Source organism: Crinia signifera, chromosome 2 (assembly GCF_055691185.1).
Source record: "Crinia signifera chromosome 2, ASM5569118v1, whole genome shotgun sequence".
NCBI classification, from domain to species: domain Eukaryota; kingdom Metazoa; phylum Chordata; class Amphibia; order Anura; family Myobatrachidae; genus Crinia; species Crinia signifera.
Window position 1 is genome coordinate 19,119,513 of NC_139218.1, and position 19,884 is coordinate 19,139,396.

Below are 19,884 nucleotides of genomic sequence, written 5' to 3' on the forward strand. Positions count from 1 at the left end.
GCTTGTAAGTCCAAGCGTCTCCAGGCCGGGAGGTTTGTTAGGAGAGGATGTGGATTTATACTCGGATAGGGTGGAGCTAGTGGTGAGGAGGTCTAAGACGGATCAATTAGGGAGGGGGAAGAAGGTAGTTCTCTTCTCCGTACCAGGCTCGGATATGTGCCCGGTAGCACGGCTAAGGATATTTAAGGAGGTCAGAGTGGGCAGGGAAAGGGATCCGTTGCTGATGCATGCGAATGGATCCTTTTTATCACGGTTCCAGTTCACAAGTGTGTTTAGAGCAGTCCTGCGGACGTTGGGCCTCAAGGGGGAGGAATACGCGGGTCACTCTTTCCGCATTGGGGCCGCAACTGAGGCTGCTAGGATGGGATTTGGTGATGAGTTAATTAAGCGTATTGGGCGGTGGGAATCGTCTCGTTTTCGCTCATATGTTCGTTTAGGGGAATTTTGAGGCTGACTGTGTTCTTTCTATTTTAGGGCAGTCCCCGTGCCTGATTTGGATTTTAGGACATTCATATGTCTTTTGGGGAGCTTTGCGGGCTGATGTCAGACCGAACGGCCGCCAGCTAGGTTTGGATAGAGAGGAGGCATTGGTTCGCTGGCTGGGGAAGCGCGGTATGGTATGGAGTGGAGTGTTACAGGAATTTCACCGTTTTGTTCGGCTCGATAGAGCTCCCGACATATTAGTGTTGCATGTGGGAGGGAATGACCTCGGGAGCAGACCATTTAGGGAGTTGATACGGGATATCAAGTTTGATCTCCTACGTTTATGGGCAATGTTTCCGGAAGTAATCACGGTTTGGTCGGATATTGTGCCGCGCCGTTATTGGAGGGATGCAAGGTCGGCTGACAAGATCAATAAGGCAAGGATAAAAGTTAACAGGGCAATTGGGCGTTTTATGGCTAGAAACGGCGCGGTAGTGGTGAGGCACAGGGAACTCGAGTCTGGTGCCGGTGCTTTTTGGAGAGGTGACGGTGTGCACTTGAACGCTGTAGGGATAGATGTGTGGTCTTTGGGACTACAAGAGGGGATAGAAACAGCGTTCCGGATGTGGGGGGGTCGCTCGGGGTCAAGGGTTTAACCCCGTGCTTGGTGGCGGAGGGGGGTCCTCGAGGTTAGTGGCATTGAGGGTTAATTATGCGGCGGGGAGGGCCCCATGAGGGGGCTGGACTCCCCTGGGTGAGGTTTAATTAATGAGCACTGGGTGTTGACAATTGGTGCCCTCGAGCCAATCGCTATCGGCTGGGGGTAACAACTCCTGGAAGTGCTTAGAGGTGTGGATAGATTTATTGAGGGCCTCGGGGACCACCTTCCGTGGGAAATGTTTTTGATTATTGTTAAATTTGTATTGTTTTAATAAAGATGGCTGCTGTGGCCAATTTTATCCAACAAGAGAGTTATGTCATTTTTGGGGGGATTAATTGGGCACAGCGATTAGACAATACCCTGTCATGTAGGAGCCGGACTGGAGGCAAAGCCTGGGGGTAGGCTCCCCTGACAGGGTTTGTAGGGAGCTGACTAGCTGGACAGTCATAGAAGGGGTGTCTAAGGAGAGGGTCATAAGGGGGAGGGGCTTAACGGGGTGTTGTAAGGGTATATAAGCAGGGTTCAGGCGGGAAATAGGGGTCACTGGGAGATTTTTCTTAACAGCTCCCACCCACCCTCCCTAATTTTATAGTTTTTAGGTAGACTTATTTGTTAGGTTGTCTTTTGTCACAGTGGCCTGTGCGGAGGGGGGTCCTCGAGGTTAGGGGCATTGAGGCTTAATTATGCGGCGGGGAGGGCCCCATGAGGGGGCTGGACTCCCCTGGGTGAGGTTTAATTAATGAGCACTGGGTGTTGACAATTGGTGCCCTCGAGCCAATCGCTATCGGCTGGGGGTAACAACTCCTGGAAGTGCTTAGAGGTGTGGATAGATTTATTGAGGGCCTCGGGGACCACCTTCCGTGGGAAATGTTTTTGATTATTGTTAAATTTGTATTGTTTTAATAAAGATGGCTGCTGTGGCCAATTTTATCCAACAAGAGAGTTATGTCATTTTTGGGGGGATTAATTGGGCACAGCGATTAGACAATACCCTGTCATGGGAGGTTACTGCAATGCCCAGAGTTCTGGGAGGTTACACAATGCCCATAGTTCTGGGAGGTTACTGCAATGCCCAGAGTTCTGGGAGGTTACACAATGCCTATAGTTCTGGGAGGTTACTGCAATGCCCATAGTTCTGGGAGGTTACTGCAATGCCCATAGTTCCGGGAGGTTACTGCAATGCCCATAGTTCCGGGAGGTTACTGCAATGCCCATAGTTCCGGGAGGTTACTGCAATGCCCAGAGTTCTGGGAGGTTACACAATGCCCAGAGTTCTGGGAGGTTACTGCAATGCCCAGAGTTCTGGGAGGTTACTGCAGTGCCCATAGTTCTGGGAGGTTACTGCAATGCCCAGAGTTCTGGGAGGTTACACAATGCCTATAGTTCTGGGAGGTTACTGCAATGGCCAGAGTTCTGGGAGGTTACTGCAATGCCCATAGTCTGGGAGGTTACTGCAATGCCCATAGTTCCGGGAGGTTACTGCTATGCCCATAGTTCTAGGAGGTTACTGCAATGCCCATAGTTCTGAGAGGTTACACAATGCCCATAGTTCTGGGAGGTTACTGCAGTGCCCATAGTTCTGGGAGGTTACTGCAATGCCCATTGCAACTGGAGCACAAACCAATACCCATTGCGGGGGGTGGGGTTATTCGGAGGCTTCGCTGTGGACTATACTAAGTGGCTTGGTGCGATGTGTGAAAAAGGTATACTACAAAATACCTCTGCAGACATACAGGTAACAGAGGGGACACCATGCGGTGTCACCTCGCGCTCCAGCTCCCTTTGATTAATTTGATAGAAATGATCACCTTAGTCCAGTGGTTCCCAAACTGTGTGCCGCGGCTCCCTGGGGTGCCTCGGGACACTTGCAGGGGTGCCTCAGGTTGGTGGTCTAGGACCAATTCAAACTATTTATGGTTAATTTTTATGGGCAAAACCAGTGCTGGTGGCTGCCAATCATGAAATATGTGTACAATCAGATGCAAACCATGCCCTTTACCACATAACTGACCCTAAGAATTGCATATAAACCCAATCTAATTCATTTTTCACCTACATGCAGCAGGAGCCACTGCAGTCATTACATGTGGGGATAGAGTAGGTGTACTGGAGGAGTGGCACTTTAAGAAAACTTTACTGCTGCGGGCTCCTCCCTCCTCTATCCCCGCCCAGACCCCAGTCTTAGAAAAAGTGCCCGGAGGAGTAGGTTCTCTGGGCCTATTCTCCTCAGGAAGTTAGGTCTTTTTACTTTTATTTTTTATTCTTTGGAAATTTTTATTTTTACTGCTGAACATCAGGCAGACCCCTCCGCAGGGTCTGCCTGCTCCGTGGGACCTGGAGGGGTGCTGGTCGCCACTGCCCGCAGTGCGCCTTCCACGCATCCGGCCACCGGTGCCACCGCATCGGGGACCCGCCGCAGCTGCACGCGGCTCGTGTTACGGGTCCAAGGCCTGGCCACTGCTCCAGGAATGAAGGCAGCATCGCTGCAGGTAAGCGGCGCTGTGCGCCGAAATGTGGCCTGAGACGGGCGGGCGCACCCGTTCTCTAATGTTACAGCAGCCGAAGTCCTGACGGCCGCCATTTTGGTGTGCGTCAGTGGGGACAGAATCAGAGCGGAGGCTGTACACAGCGCTCCGCTCTAGCAAAGCTACGCGCCGGAGGGAGAGGGAGGGCTTAGGTGACGTCACCGGGTGCCGCCCTTTCTCTTTCCTTCTCTCTCTCTGCCGGCGCCATTGCTGTCCCACCGCAAGGCTGATCTGAGGACATCGTGTACCGCGCTCCAGCGCACGCACTGCAGTCCAGCGCTCCCCCTTATCCACTACAGAGAAGGTCTGTAAGTTACTGGGGGATTATTTTTGTGCACAGTTTACAGAGATTGTGCATAATCTCTGATACAAGGGCGGAAGGCTCCCCCTCCCTATCCTAGCTCAGCTCCGCTGCTCTAGGCATAGAATATCTGTTGCTTACAGTGTGTGCACTTGGTATATTTGTGTCTGTGTGAGTGTGTGATTCTAGAACTAATCTCATACACTGACAATATGGCAGGAAAAGCTGCCTCCAAGGCTGCTCTTAAAGTTTTCACCTGTAAAACTTGTAAGGAGCAATTCACCCAGCATATAAAGGGTGTCTCTTTGTGTGAATCTTGTTATCAGGCAAAGCACACACAGGAAGTGGAGCCTCAGACACAGACTTCTCAGTCAGATTCTTCTGAACCTTTGTTACAGGATGTGTTGGCTGGATTAGCTGCAGAATTAGCTGCTTCCAGGAAGGACAGGGAGCGTTTTCAGGCTCACCTCTCCATGATGGGTTCTACTGAACCAGCCTGGGTTAAGACCCTTATACAGTCTGTGGGCTCTTTGTCCAACCCAGTGGCTGGCCCTTCACGCCCTCCACAAAAGCGTCCTAGATCACCCATAGGTTCAATACAGGGAGCTGATATTGATACTGATGGGGATGAGGATGTGGATTTACTTCAGGTAGATGAACCTAAACACATTCAGGATGAGGCGCTACAGCGTGATGATCCTCAGGGGGTAGAGGGCCTGATTCAAGCAGTTCGCACCACACTTAATTTGGTTGAGGAGGATGCTCCTGTTCCTTTGTCCATATTTGGTCGGACACAAAAGCATCAGGTTACCTTCCCTGATTCGGATGAATTGGACAGACCACTTATTAATGTGTGGAAAACGCCAGACAGAAAATTCCAATTGTCTAGGCGCATGAAACTGCTCTACCCTTTTTCTCCTGAATCTAGGGAAAAATGGGAGACTCCGCCTCCAGCTGATGTCTCGCTGTCCAGGCTCTCCAAGCGAACCACGCTTCCAGTTCAGGCTGCTGTGGCTCTGAAGGAGGCTCCTGACCGTCGTCTTGAGACCACGGTAAAATCTATTTACACCACGGCAGGGGTTTTACTCAGACCAGCCTTAGCTTCAGCCTGGGTCAGTAAGGCCATGGAGAAATGGGCTGAGGAGCTTGCATTGGGTTTACAGAGCGGTAGGCCCCGTGAAGAGCTGCTACAGCTGGCTCTGTATGTCAAGGATGCAGCTGCCTATACAGGAGAAGCTGCTTCAGATGTAGCTGAGTTGGGGGCAAAAATCTCAGCTTCAGCTGTATTGGCCAGACGTACTATCTGGTTAAGGTCTTGGCAGGCGGAGGCCGACATTAAAAAGGCAGTAGAAGCTTTGCCTTATGCGGGAGATATGTTGTTTGGGCCTGAGCTTGACAAGCTCATTGCTCAAGCTACCGGAGGTAAATCTACCTTCCTCCCTTCGGCCACTCCCCCACCGAAAAGACAATTTACGGGTCCGTCCTTTCGGGCTTTTAGAGGGGGCGCCTCATTTAGAGGACGTGCCAGGGGAGGCTTTTCGTCCTTTCGAGGGCGTAGAGGCAGAGGTGGCAGAGGTGCCGCAGCCGCAGTTACCTCTACCCGCCGTGCAGAACCCAAGGTTGCAGACAAACCTGTGGCATGACGGGCTTCCCGCCCATTTGGGGGACCCCAAGGTGGGCGCAAGGTTATCCCTCTTCGAGAACGTCTGGAGGTCTCACTGTCGAGACAGTTGGGTGCTTCAGATTGTGGAACACGGGTACAAACTGGAGTTTGTTCAGGCTCCGCCGAACAGATTTTTTACAACAGGCCTACCTGCTTTAGCAACAACACAAGCAGCTTTGGTCAACTCCATTCAAAGTTTTTTACAAGCAGGGGTCGTTATACCTGTCCCCAAAGCTCAGGAAAAGCTGGGTTACTACTCAAGTCTTTTTCTAGTACCGAAGCCGGACGGTTCGGTAAGACCCATTCTCAATCTGAAGCACCTCAACGATTACATCGTGTACCACAGGTTCAAGATGGAATCCATAAGGTCAGTCATTGCAAGCCTGGAGCCAAGGGAGTTTCTCTTATCTCTGGACATAAAGGATGCCTATTTGCATATCCCGATCTGGGAACCACACCATCGGTTCCTCAGGTTTGCTATTCGCAATCAGCATTACCAGTTCAGAGCACTCCCTTTCGGTCTTTCATCAGCTCCAAGAACCTTCACAAAGGTTATGGCTTGCATGATATCAGCCCTTCGGATTCAGGGGATAACGATTGTGCCCTATCTGGACGATCTACTCCTAAAAGCATCCTCACCGCAGAAGCTACAACAGGATGCCCGGACTACCTGCGACTTCCTGGTTCAGAACGGATGGATCCTGAACTTCAAAAAGTCACAGCTGGAACCAACACAAGTGATTTTGTTTCTGGGTCTGTTGTTCGACACTGTCCAGGAAAGGGTTTTTCTGCCATTATCCAAAGTCACAGTTATCCAGCAGAGGGTTCGTCAGGTTCTGACGCCTCGCAGAGTATCGGTGCATTTGTGCACCAAGCTGTTAGGCCTGATGGTGGCAGCCTTCGAGGCCCTATCTTACGGAAGGTTTCATTCCAGGACCTTCCAAGGCAATCTTCTGGCTCAATGGTCGGGGTCCCATCTTCAAATCCACAAGACCATTGTTCTTTCCAAGGAAGCTCGACTCTCTCTTCAATGGTGGCTGGATACATCCAACCTTACCAAGGGTCGCTCCTTCCAGTCTCAAGTCTGGACCATGGTGACCACAGATGCCAGCCTTCGGGGTTGGGGTGCGGTCACGCTGGGTCGCACTTTCCAGGGTCTTTGGACCAGCCAGGAAGCCCGGTTACCCATAAACATCTTGGAGTTACGGGCTATCAGGTTGGCACTGGCTCAGGCCCACCCCTTACTTGTCGGCTTGCCGGTAAGGATACAGTCGGACAACATCACGGCAGTATCCTATATCAACCGACAAGGGGGCACCAGGAGCAGGACAGCCATGCGGGAAGTCCGCCCGATTCTGTCCTGGGCAGAGACATACACCACCGGTTTCTCCGCAGTCTTTATTCCAGGAGTGGAAAATTGGGAGGCGGATTACCTCAGCAGGCAGGATCTCCACCCGGGAGAGTGGGGCCTTCATCCGGAGGTTTTCCAACAGCTGGTTCAGAGATGGGGGATGCCACAGATAGATCTCATGGCATCCAGACTGAATCACAAACTTCCGCAGTATTGTGCAAGGGCTCAGGATCCAGCGGCTGCGGCAGTGGATGCCCTCTCCATCCCCTGGAACTTCGACCTGGTATATCTCTTCCCTCCTATTCCGTTACTTCAAAAGGTACTCAAACGGATAAAGAGGGGAGCAGTAGAAGTCATCTTGATCGCTCCAGATTGGCCCAGGCGTCCGTGGTACTCCGACCTCAGGGACCTGTTGGTGGAGGAACCTTGGCGCCTGCCGCTGCGAGAAGACCTGCTGCAGCAAGGTCCATTCGTCTACCAAAACTTGCCTCGTCTACGTTTGACGGCATGGCGGTTGAGGCCGAACTTTTGAAGAGAAGAGGTATACCAGGAACGGTCATTCCTACAATGCTTAAGGCAAGGAAGGATGTAACAGCGTCTCACTACCATAGAATATGGAAGTCATACATCCGCTGGTGCGAGGCCAGGAAGGTGCCAAAGGCAATCTTTTCTCTGGCTAGACTTCTTGAATTCCTGCAGGCGGGACTTGCATCAGGTTTGAAGCTTGCTTCTCTCAAGGTTCAGGTTTCAGCCCTCTCAGTATTCTTCCATCGCAGGATAGCGCTGATTCCTGAAGTACAAACCTTTTTGAAAGGAGTACTTCGACTTCAACCACCGTTCACTGCTCCTACGGAACCATGGAATCTAGTGGTGGTTCTAGAGTTTTTGAAGTCAGATGTTTTTGAGCCATTGGACACCTCGGATCTCAAATTTCTGACTTGGAAGACGGTGATGCTGCTGGCTTTGGCCTCAGCACGTAGGGTTTCTGAATTAGGAGCCCTATCGTGTAAGTCTCCTTTCCTTACCTTTTACAGGGACCGGGCTGAACTACGTACTAGCAGGAATTTCCTTCCTAAGGTGGTTTCTGCATTTCATGTAAACCAGCCTATAGTGGTACCGGTTCTTCAGGGTGAAGATGCTTCTCTGGATGTAGTCAGAGCCTTACAGGTCTATGTTAGGCGAACCCAACATCTAAGGAAATCTGACAGCCTTTTTGTGCTCTACGATGCACTTAAGAGGGGTTGGCCTGCGACAAAAAGGACTTTGGCAAGATGGATTTGCTGTACAATTAGGGAAGCCTACTTGTATGCACAAAAGAAAGTACCATCGGGAGTGTCAGCGCACTCCACGAGGTCAGTAAGTACTTCTTGGGCCATGGCGAGAGGTGTCTCCTTGACACAAGTGTGCAAAGCGGCTACCTGGTCGGGATCTAGCACGTTTGCAAAGTTTTATCGGTTTGATACCTTCGCCAGCTCGGCTACGGCTTTTAGTAGGGCAGTGTTACAGGAGCCCCAGAGCTCTCCCGCCCGGACTTAAAAGCTTGGGTATGTATCCCCACATGTAATGACTGCAGTGGCTCCTGCTGCATGTAGGTGAAATAAGGAATTTGGTACTTACCGATAATTCCCTTTCACCGAATCAGCAGGAGACACTGCACGCCCACCCAGCACTGGTTCTCCTGCCATGATGTTAGTGTGGTTTGTGTGTGTGTGAAAGATATACTCTTTCTATTGTTGCAATGTTTGTTGCATAGTTATTGTTACATAGGGAACTTTTCAAAAATCCTATGTGTTCTGTTTTGTTAGTATGTTCACGTTATGTGCATTGTCTACTAACTCTGTTTATGTTTTAGCTCCGTTCCCTACCGGGCTGGCCCTGGTCTCTCTTCTCCTCTCGGACACAGTTTTTCTAAGACTGGGGTCTGGGTGGGGATAGAGGAGGGAGGAGCCTGCAGCAGTAAAGTTTTCTTAAAGTGCCACTCCTCCAGTACACCTACTCTATCCCCACATGTAATGACTGCAGTGTCTCCTGCTGATTCGGTGAAAGGGAATTATCGGTAAGTACCAAATTCCTTATTTTGGGGGCTTAGGGGTGCCATGTAAAAATTCTGATACTCTAGGGTGCCATGATTCAAAAAAGATTGGGAACCCCTGCCTTAGTCCAACTCTTTCAATGATTAGATAGATAGGGTTTTTAGTCACACAAATCAACTTCTTTTCTTGAACAAAGATTAAGATGGGCACGGAATAAAAATAATAATAATAAAATCTTTGATTACACGTGGAAATGACACAATTAAAGGAAATAAATAAAACTCTGCATTATCGATATGAAAAGGGGCAAAATACAAATAATAAAAACTATTTTGGTGGTTAAATATGATAGGAGAATGATCACATTTCTTCTATTTACCACAACGGCTAATACCGGTATACGCACACATATGGGTGGCTATGGGGAAGGAGGGATCACAAACCTAGACTAACTGTGTGGGCTGGATCCAATTATCAACCCCAGACGACCTAGCTGCTGCACCGCTGCACTCATTAATCACTGACACATTTTAAAAGATACACAGATGGAGCTAATTAGCTGACTTGTGATTCTGTGAGGAGACCTGCAAAACATGCACTGTTGGTAGCTCTCGAGGACTAGGGTTGGCTACCCCAGATCTACAGAATACTGTAGTACAGCTTGCTGGACGCAGCGCTATTGCATAAAAATCTTATACTGAATATTGTAAAAGAATTACAGTATACTGTTTATTAGAGAACTCAGTGACTGTTTATTAGGTGATTCTTTCCCTGGAGTGTCAGAGACGCTCCTGCGAGACAAATAAAATGCAGCTCCTCTCCGTCAGCGTCAGCATGATGCACTCTCCGCCAAAGAGATGGGATCACGCTCGTGCCGGCGGCGTAAGAGAGGTGCTGACTAGGCTTGCAAGGGATAATAAAGTTCCTGTACAGTAGTTCCTGCGCCTCATGCACGCGCTGCAGCACAAATTTTACGCATGCGCAAATGAGGTTTTCAAAAGTGACATCTGGTGGTTAATCTGTGGTATTGCACGCCACGGCGAATCGCCAAGCTTGTAAAAGATATTGCGAATGCCGAGCGCCACGGCGGCCATGGCGGAAAAATCGCCATAGGTGGCAACGATGAGACCCGCTACATCTGTATTAATCCCTCACATGACCGAGTTTCTTCTCTTTGCCTTTGTAGTTCCTGCTAGAATAATTTCCTACCCGAACACAACTCTGGCAACACAAGGTCAGAAGAAAGAAATGAATTGCACGGCCCACGGGGAGAAACCCATCATTGTGCGCTGGGAGAAAGAGGACCGCATGATCAACTTCCCTGAAATGTCCCGGTACCAGGTGTCCACAAAGGAAGTGGGAGATGAAGTGCTGTCTATACTGCAGGTACTGCACACACATCCCACAATGCAACATTCCATCCACATCCACAGAATTCTCTACTTGTGGGCTAATATTTACCTCGTTTGCAGTTGCCCACATCCTGAATCTGCCACTGTGCTGTCTGGGCACTTATGATGCCCTGCTTGGAACATTGTACTCCGTTTGCCTTTTTAAAATACCATCAAATAATGGAACACCGCTTGTACCATAATAGTTTGGGTCCCACCCTGAGGCCACCTTAATCAGTCCTGGGAGGACCCTTGAGTTGCAGAACTTGCTGCAGCGGTGGTTCTGGAAAAACTGGCCCTCATTCAGGTTGGCTTTGTAAGCGTCTGAAACGCCGCCCAGCCAAATACACCCGCCCCCCTGGCTGCCGACATATCCTCAGAAACATACGAGGGGATGTGTACGAGAACATGAGCCACTAGCTGGAGTAATCGTCTGACCTTTATTTGCGAGCCCCGGGACGAAGATGAGGTGGTCGGCTGAATTCATGTACTGTCATGTGCCCTCCCGCATTCCCAGGGGGACGACCAGTGCTCCCTGGCCCACACTCATCCGGCCCTCCCTCCCCCCACTAGGTACTGCCCGGCAAGTTACACGCTCGTTGTCAGGGTAGCATGTACCATTTTTCCACTGCTCCTCGTCCACTTTGTAACATATTCTTGGCAAAAGCCCTACAACAAGTATGATTGAGCGTAATCATTTTAATTGGGCGACATAATATTTGGGAACAGTAGTAGATGCCTGCCTAGAAAGCTGAGGTGCTATTTCTTGTCCGCTGTAGATTTTGCCAACGGTTCGGGATGATTCCGGATTCTTTTCCTGTCACGCAATCAACTCCTTTGGAGAAGATCGAGGAATAATCCAGCTAACGGTGCAAGGTACGTGGGAGATTGCCGTGTCATTATTGTATGCCTACTACATGGGAACCCACTGCAACGGGGCTGTGCCCGGTGTTCCTGGCACAGGTGACCACACACCTCTCTTTTGGTACAGCGGGGCAGATGTATTAAGCCTGAGGAAGTGATAAAGTGGAAGGTGGTAAGACAGCAGCCAATTCGCTCCTGTCATCTTTTTTTTTAAACCCAGCCAGTAGCTTGTCGGTTAGGAGCTGATTGGCTGGTTCTTTATCATCTTCCACTTTATCACTTCACAGTCTTCATACATCTGCCCCAGTATGCGCGGGAAACACACATATTGTCACTTCAATCACTGGTATGTGCGAGGTGACGCTATTGACTATGCTTTTTAAGTATGAGAATATAAATATCCAGTGCTGATTATACATGTTTGGGTTACAGTTTAGTATGCGATAAAAACCCATTTCAGGCCCTGATGTGTACGTAGCCTTAGGCAGATTCCTTGGCCCTCTCGCATTATAGCCTAACAACCCAACGCTGCTAGTTTATCATTCGTGCCGCCTGTTTCGTGACCGAACGCAGCTGTTATATAGCCCTATAGCAAAGCCACACCCCTCCCTCTTCCACGTGTTGTAGAGAAATTCTAAGGCTCCTGCGGCTAGTATGCTAATCAGGCTGCACAGTATGCAAATCAGCCTGGCCAGCATGCTAATCCGGACCACAGTCACCCAATCACTGCTAGACTACTGATTGCTCTTGTGGGGCAGTGTATTGCTGCAGATTTGGTGGGTGAGTAGGGTGACCAATCCACTGTCGCATATACAACAATGTGGCCTTTAATGGTCCCTCCCGTTCCCTATTCCCGTTCCCAGTTTAAAGTGGAAGCCATAATAGATTTGCTGGTCGCTGCCTTAAGGTGTTATACTGTTACATGTCTGTATCTGTTCCGTTACTGTATATCAGAGCCCCCGGATCCTCCAGAAATCGAGATTCGAGAGGTGAGGGCACGAAGTATCGCCCTACGCTGGACTATGGGGTTTGATGGCAACAGTCCAATCACAGGCTACGATATTGAATGCAAGAACAAATCAGGTACTACTGTATATTTAAAATTCTGTCCCAAGAGTTAAATGTAAGACTGCATGTTCCAGTTTGCAAAGTGTCTGGAAACCCTGTCGTAGACTAGTAGATGATATAGTCAACATTGATGTAGCCGTGTGGACAGGCACTAGGTCGACTGACAAAAAGGTTGACATGGAAAACGTTGACGCATTAAAAAGTCTATGTTAATCTTTCATATTTTTTGGGCGTCAGTGTTGACACCAGAGCACGTTGACCTCTATTTAGCGTAGAGCGTACCCTACTATTGGTCGCTTTGAAAAAAGTAAAAACAATGGAAAAAATAATGAAAAAACTCATGTCAACGTTGATATGTTGCTTGTGTCGACTTGATTAAATGTTGGACTTAGTGCATATCGAGCTTCTTAAGTCGACCTGTGACTAGGGTGTCACATTCCGTGCAACATTCTCCCTAGCCTATGTGACATGTCTGTGACACAACTAAACCAACGGTCGGGTCTATAAATGACTAAAATCTCCCTTTTTTGTATCTTCGAAGTCGGCTTCTTCATTTGCCCTCTAACTCACAATACTGTACCATCGTAACTGAATTCAATCAGAACTCTTGTAATATAACAATTCTCTATGCTATGTTATGTATAGAGGCATTTATGAGAATAATACAGCAAGTCTAATAATGATCATACACCAGTGCGATTTGGGCACTTTTAGGGTCAGATGGAGGCAGGACTTTCTTATATTCTGGCCAGAGATGGCCGAATTCAGGGCTAGCGCTGATGTCAGCACCTTATCATACACCTCATATGGAAACACCATCTCTCACACCTCTCACACCTCTGACCTCTCACTGCACCCTAGAAACACCACCACCATGTACACCTCATATGGAAACACCATCTCTCACACCTCTCACACCTCTGACCTCTCACTGCACCCTAGAAACACCACCACCATGTACACCTCATATGGAAACACCATCTCTCACACCTTCATAGAGCTACCTTTGACCTCTCACTGCATCCTAGAATGTCCCCAACATCACCACCTTGTACACCTCATATGGAAACATCATCCCTCACACCTTCATAGAGCTACCTCGGACCTGCACCTCGGCTTGTTCCTGGTCACCACTTCTCACTGCATCCTAGAAAGTCCCCAACACCACCACCTTATACACCTTATATGGAGACACCATCCCCCACACCTCTCACACCTTCATAGAGCTACCTCTGACCTGCGCCTCGGCTTGTTCCTGGTGACCACTTCTCACTGCATCCGATAAAGTCCCCAACACCACCACCTTATACACCTTATATGGAGACACCATCCCCCACACCTCTCACATCTTCATAGAGCTACCTCTGACCTTCACCTCGACTTGTTCCTGGTCACCACTTCTCACTGCATCCTATAAAGTCCCCAACACCACCACCTTATACACTGTATATGGAGACACCATCCCCCACACCTCTCACATCTTCATAGAGCTACCTCTGACCTGTGCCTCGGCTTGTTCCTGGTCACCACTTCTCACTGCGTCCTAGAAAGTCCCCAACACCACCACCTTATATGGAGACACCATCCCCCACACCTCTCACACCTTCATAGAGCTACCTCGGACCTGCACCTCGGCTTGTTCCTGGTCACCACTTCTCACTGCGTCCTAGAAACTCCCCAACACCACCACCTTATACACCTTATATGGAGACACCATCCCTCACACCTCTCACACCTTCATAGAGCTACCTCTGACCTTCACCTCGACTTGTTCCTGGTCACCACTTCTCACTGCATCCTATAAAGTCCCCAACACCACCACCTTATACATCTTATATGGAGACACCATCCCCCACACCTCTCACACCTTCATAGAGCTACCTCTGACCTTCACCTCGGCTTGTTCCTGGTCACCACTTCTCACTGCGTCCTAGAAACTCCCCAACACCACCACCTTATACACCTTATATGGAGACACCATCCTCCACACCTCTCACACCTCTCACACCTTCATAGAACTACCTCTGACCTGCACCTCGGCTTGTTCCTGGTCACAACTTCTCACTGCATCCTAGAAAGTCCCCAACACCACCACCTTATACACCTTATATGGAGACACCATCCCTCACACCTCTCACACCTTCATAGAGCTACCTCTGACCTGCACCTCGGCTTGTTCCTGGTCACCACCTCTCACTGCATCCTAGAAAGTCCCCAACACCACCACCTTATACACCTTATATGGAGACACCATCCCTCACACCTCTCACACCTTCATAGAGCTACCTCGGACCTGCACCTCGGCTTGTTCCTGGTCACAACTTCTCACTGCATCCTAGAAAGTCCCCAACACCACCACCTTATACACCTTATATGGAGACACCATCCCTCACACCTCTCACACCTTCATAGAGCTACCTCTGACCTGCACCTCGGCTTGTTCCTGGTCACCACCTCTCACTGCATCCTATAAAGTCCCCAACACCACCACCTTATACACCTTATATGGAGACACCATCCCTCACACCTCTCACACCTTCATAGAGCTACCTCTGACCTGCACCTCGGCTTGTTCTTGGTCACCACTTCTTATTGCATCCTAGAAAGTCCCCAACACCACCACCTTATACACCTTATATGGAGACACCATCCTCCACACCTCTCACACCTTCATAGAACTACCTCTGACCTGCACCTCGGCTTGTTCCTGGTCACCACTTCTCACTGCGTCCTAGAAAGTCCCCAACACCACCACCTTATCATACTTCTCATATGTAAACACCATCTCTCGCACTTTCATAGAGCTACCTCTGAACTGCACCTTGGCTTGTTCCTGGTCACCACCTCTCACTTCATTGTACCAATTCTCCAACACCACCACCTTATCATACACCTCATTTGGAAACATCATCCCTCACACCTTCATAGAGCTACCTCTGACCTGCACCTCAGCTTGTTCCTGGTCACCACATCTCATTCCTTTCTACAGTGCACACCACCACCTTCGTAGAGTTATCTCTGACCCGCACCTTGATTTGTTCCTGATGACCCACCTACAGTATCACTGCTTCCTACAGAGTTGCTCCCATCCTGCTACACATAATATTCCATACTGTACCAATGTTATATCAGTCTCAGACTTCATAAGTAAAAATAAGTTCATGGGCACAGAAAACGTCTAAAATTATTAAAAAAACTCTAAATACCAAGCTTTGTGCCATCAACCAAAATATTAGTCACTGCTCGGTATATATGTGGTAGGTGCGTGGAGAATGCATTTGCGGAACTGTAGATCTGTGACTCAATAACAGGGGATCAAAGGAATCACTTGGGGAAAAAACCTAAATTAATGCATTGTTGATGATTTGAGGCCAAACAAATGACCAGGCGGTATGGGTTACTACTGGGAGGTCAGGGAAGACTCATTGATTGTATTTTATCTTTTGACTCCTGGTGGATAAGTAGGACTTACAGTAGATTATGATGAGGCAGAAGATCGGAATTTCGTGTTTTATAGAAATCAGAGGAATAGACTACAGTGTGGAATATTACATTTTGTCCATCAAAATGTAAAATAATGTGGGACACACAAGCCCAAAAGGAGAATACAGAAAACATGTACAGTATTTTAATGTAACTTATTCTATTCTTCTGTCACTTTAACAAGACTCGTGGGATTCTGTCCAGAGAACCAAAGATGTCTCTCCTCAGCTAAACCAAGCCACCATCATCGACCTACACCCATCCTCCACATACAACATCCGGATGTATGCAAAAAATCATATCGGCAAGAGCGAAGCCAGCAACGAACTGACCATCACCACCGAGGAAGCTGGTAAGCGCAACCGCTGAATGTTTATCCTGCCGGCTAATGAGATTCTCACGGTGGGTGTACTTTTCTCATTATATAGAGTCTTATTTGCAAAATGAAGCAAATAGAATGCACAAGCAGCATCTTCTGATTAAAATTATATTCAGCATGTTTATATTCGGTGTGTGACTGCTGCTGTATACGAAACGAATGTTACAGTGTTTTCCTGGAAAACAGTGTATCGTAGCATTTCTTATGCAGATACAGCGACAGTCACACACTGAATATAGACATTCTGCATATTATTTTAATCAGCAGAAGCTGCTTGAGCGTCCCAGATGATATATATCACAAAGAGGAGGCTAGATGTATCTGTACACACATATAGGGCCAGATGTATCAAGGTTCAAAAAGTGATAAAATGGAGAGTGATAAACAACCAGCCAATCAACTCCTACCTGTTATTTTTCAAACCCAGCCTGTGACATGACAGGTAGGGGCTGATTGGCTGGTGGTTCATAACTCTCAATTTGATCACTTTTGAAGCTTGATACATTTGGCCCAGTGTCATATACACATTTTTTTGTCTTCCATTCCTCTTGAGAACACCGGAATATTAGTTTTTGAGGCTCAGAGGTCCAAACTCCTCCCCCTCTGTCCCCACTCAGCCTGATTGGGTGATATATTTTGCAAAGTGTCCGACAACAGTTGGGTATCCTACTTGTTACTTGCATCGTTAACGATATGAAGTGTACATACTAGACGATATTGTGAACGATGTCTCTGAGAAGCCCTTTCTGAGCGATATATTGCCTTGTGTGTATGGGGGTTAAGGAGGGGTGCCGGAGGGGATCCCAACAGTCATTAACACAGACGGCTGGGTTCCCGGCGGCCGTCGGCTATTTTCCCTCGTGGGGGTCCACGACCATAGGCGAGCGCAGTGTGGTGAGCTCAGCTAGCCCGCAAGTGGCTTTGTTGCGCTGGCCACGCTGTCTGAGACCAGGCAGTCTGGATCCCGACTGTCGGTGAATCATACCACACCCGTTAAGGAGTAGATGTATCAAACCTTTAGAGAGAGATCCACTTCTCTACCTTTCTCTTTTGAAGGTTTAATTCCTTTCCCCTTAGTGATGAAACACTGGAGTATGACAGCAGGCTTTGGGGTGCAGAGGGGAGTTTTTGATTTACAGTTAAATGGAAAGTGCTTGAATCCAGCTGAGCTGCTGCACTTAGTGTTTCTGTGTTCCCCATGGTGCTCAGAGGAAACCATTTAACATCATTCCAAGAATAGCATTATTTTCACCTCACGTTTTATGAACGACAAATTATCAGAACCGCTCACTGTTTATGTTCCGAGAAAAGGATTAAGCGGAAGTGTGAAGAAGTTATCTTTAGTGCTACGCGGTCAACAGCACCATCTACTGGTATTATCTGGAATGACATAGAATCCTAGATAATATCATAACAGCTGATAAAAACAGACAATACTGTAGACCTCTGTCACCAAACCTTAAGTTCCAAGTTACAGTTGATGTTACAGGAACAATTTAGTACAAAGATGAGGCGCCCTGTGCAAAAGTCTATTAACCCGCAGTAGCCAAACATTATACAGTGTTATTTGTAGATTGTTTTATGGAACTGTATTTGCAGACTATTTGTGATACATCTTTATATTTCAATACTGTGATTGTCAATGTACAGGCCAAGGGGTGTGGGCAAGTGTAGCATCCAACCTAGATGTGCTCTCCTAGCCATCCTGCAATATGAGGGGAGGAGAGACAGAGTAAGAGGGGGGGAAAAAGAGGGCGGGGAGATGAAAGAGCAGAAAACTGTAAAAAAAAAAAAAAAAACACAGACGGTGCAGTATCTGGTTCATGACTCAACATTGACAAAAGGTCGACATGAATAGGTTGACACATGGAAATGTCGACGTGAGTTTTTCACTTATTTTCTGGACTTTTTCATACATTAAAATCCACGCGGTAAAGTGACCGAAGAATGGCGAGTGAAGCAAGCTACCCTAATTGGGGGGTCCATGTCGACAAGTGTTAACATTGACACTTAATAAAAATGCATGTCGACTTCTGCGGGTCGAGCTTTTGCTTGTGTCAACCTTTTGCATTTCGATATGTTGACAATATCGAGCTTTTGCATGTTGACCCTTTGGTGTAGTTTTATTTATATATATATATATATATATATATATAACACAATACAATACACAATACAGTTTAGATGTATGTAGCGAGGGAGTAGTCAGCACACTACTAGAAGCTGGCGGCCACAGGCAGGCGATCCGCCTTTACCAGCAGGAGTTGGTCGCTGGGTAGGAGAGAGATGTGAGTTCAATGTGAGGAGAAGATGACAACAATAGGGAAGAGGGCCCTGCTCTGAGGAGCTTACAATCTATATAATATACAATATGATATTATTCAGTATGATGTGTACAGTTAGTCTGACTGCTGCATGTACTTTCAGCACCTGATGGGCCACCTCAGGAAGTTCAACTGGATCCCATCTCTTCACAGAGCATCAGGGTGATATGGAAGGTGAGTCCATGATACAGTATGATATGTACCCACACACCCATTACACGCTGCATTGTTATTGGCTGGCTGCTTCATGTGCGAAAGCTGCTATTGGCTGAGGTGTTCAGTTTGGTAGTTTATGGAATTATTAATTCATAATAAATGGTGATGACTTACATAAATACACACTGCTGGCCTCTGTTCTGAAAACTGTGAGAACAAGTGACGGCTACAATTTGGCCGCTACGGTTACATCCAGTGGCGGATCCAGAGGCGGGGCTGCAGCGTAGTTCAAAATTCAAATAAGGAAAATCAACTGCCACCCCAACCGATGCCATACATCGCCGGCCGGGACTCACTGGCGGTTGGTGCAGATCCTCCTTTGAACTGTGCTGCAACCGCCATTGGTTACATCATCTAGTTTTGACATTTAAATGCCTAAAAACACTTGCAGTTGCTGTGTCTTAAGGGGGGGGGGGGGTTGCATGACATGCTACATTCCGGTGGATGTCGCTTGTGACCTGTGGGGGTGCGCATATCATGGGTATACACGTGGTGATGTACAGGATATGTCACACTGATTCGTGGGGTCAGACGATATACAGTCTAGTGTGTATCTAGCTTAAGCCTCTATAATGGTGGTAATATCTGGTACCTTAACTACTGTGTTATTAATGTGGGTTTTTACAGCATTTTCAAATTCACTAAAGTCCCTCCCAGCGGGGCTTCGCTGCAATACTTACGCCAAAGGCCTATGGGATTCTCTTCACAGTGCTGCTGTGTGAGGGATCTGACACAGATGCCTCCCAGCATGCCCCACAGCCACTAGCTTCACTGCCCATGCGCAGTTGGACTTTCCCGTTAGAGAAGAGGAAGACCAGGCAGTGGCAGTGATCTCAGAGGGAAGCTGTTACCGGGAGAGCTGCCCTTTGCGTTGCTCATGGCATATGTTAGTGCATATGAGATGAGCATTGGCGCGATGGGCAGCGGGATGTACCGCCACTGCTTGGTGCATCCTGCCCAGGACCTGTTCACTGAGAGGAGCTATTTGGTGCGGCTGCAGCCAGGATGTATGAGGCCCCCGGCTAAGGCGTAGCCACTATCCGATCAGCCCCAATAGCCGGCACTTATCGGTGATTACGCTCACATGCATCAGGCACGCAAGGCGTTATTCCCAACAACCAGCCCTTAGAGTCCTGTTTTTTTTAGATAAAATATGGATCCGGGAACTTATTCTTAATCCCATGTGTTATCGCCCGAAAACG

The 19,884-nt window shown here is 48.2% G+C and overlaps 1 protein-coding gene across 1 annotated transcript in view; it reads left to right on the forward strand.

The window, feature by feature from the left end:
* The window catches only part of DSCAM (DS cell adhesion molecule), a 309,245-nt gene that overhangs the window by 168,875 nt on the left and 120,486 nt on the right, over window positions 1–19,884 (forward strand). Inside the window, 5 exon segments of the mRNA XM_083171669.1 lie at window positions 10,144–10,343; window positions 11,128–11,224; window positions 12,167–12,295; window positions 15,948–16,115; window positions 18,570–18,640. Coding sequence (XP_083027795.1) covers window positions 10,144–10,343; window positions 11,128–11,224; window positions 12,167–12,295; window positions 15,948–16,115; window positions 18,570–18,640 — 665 coding nt within the window.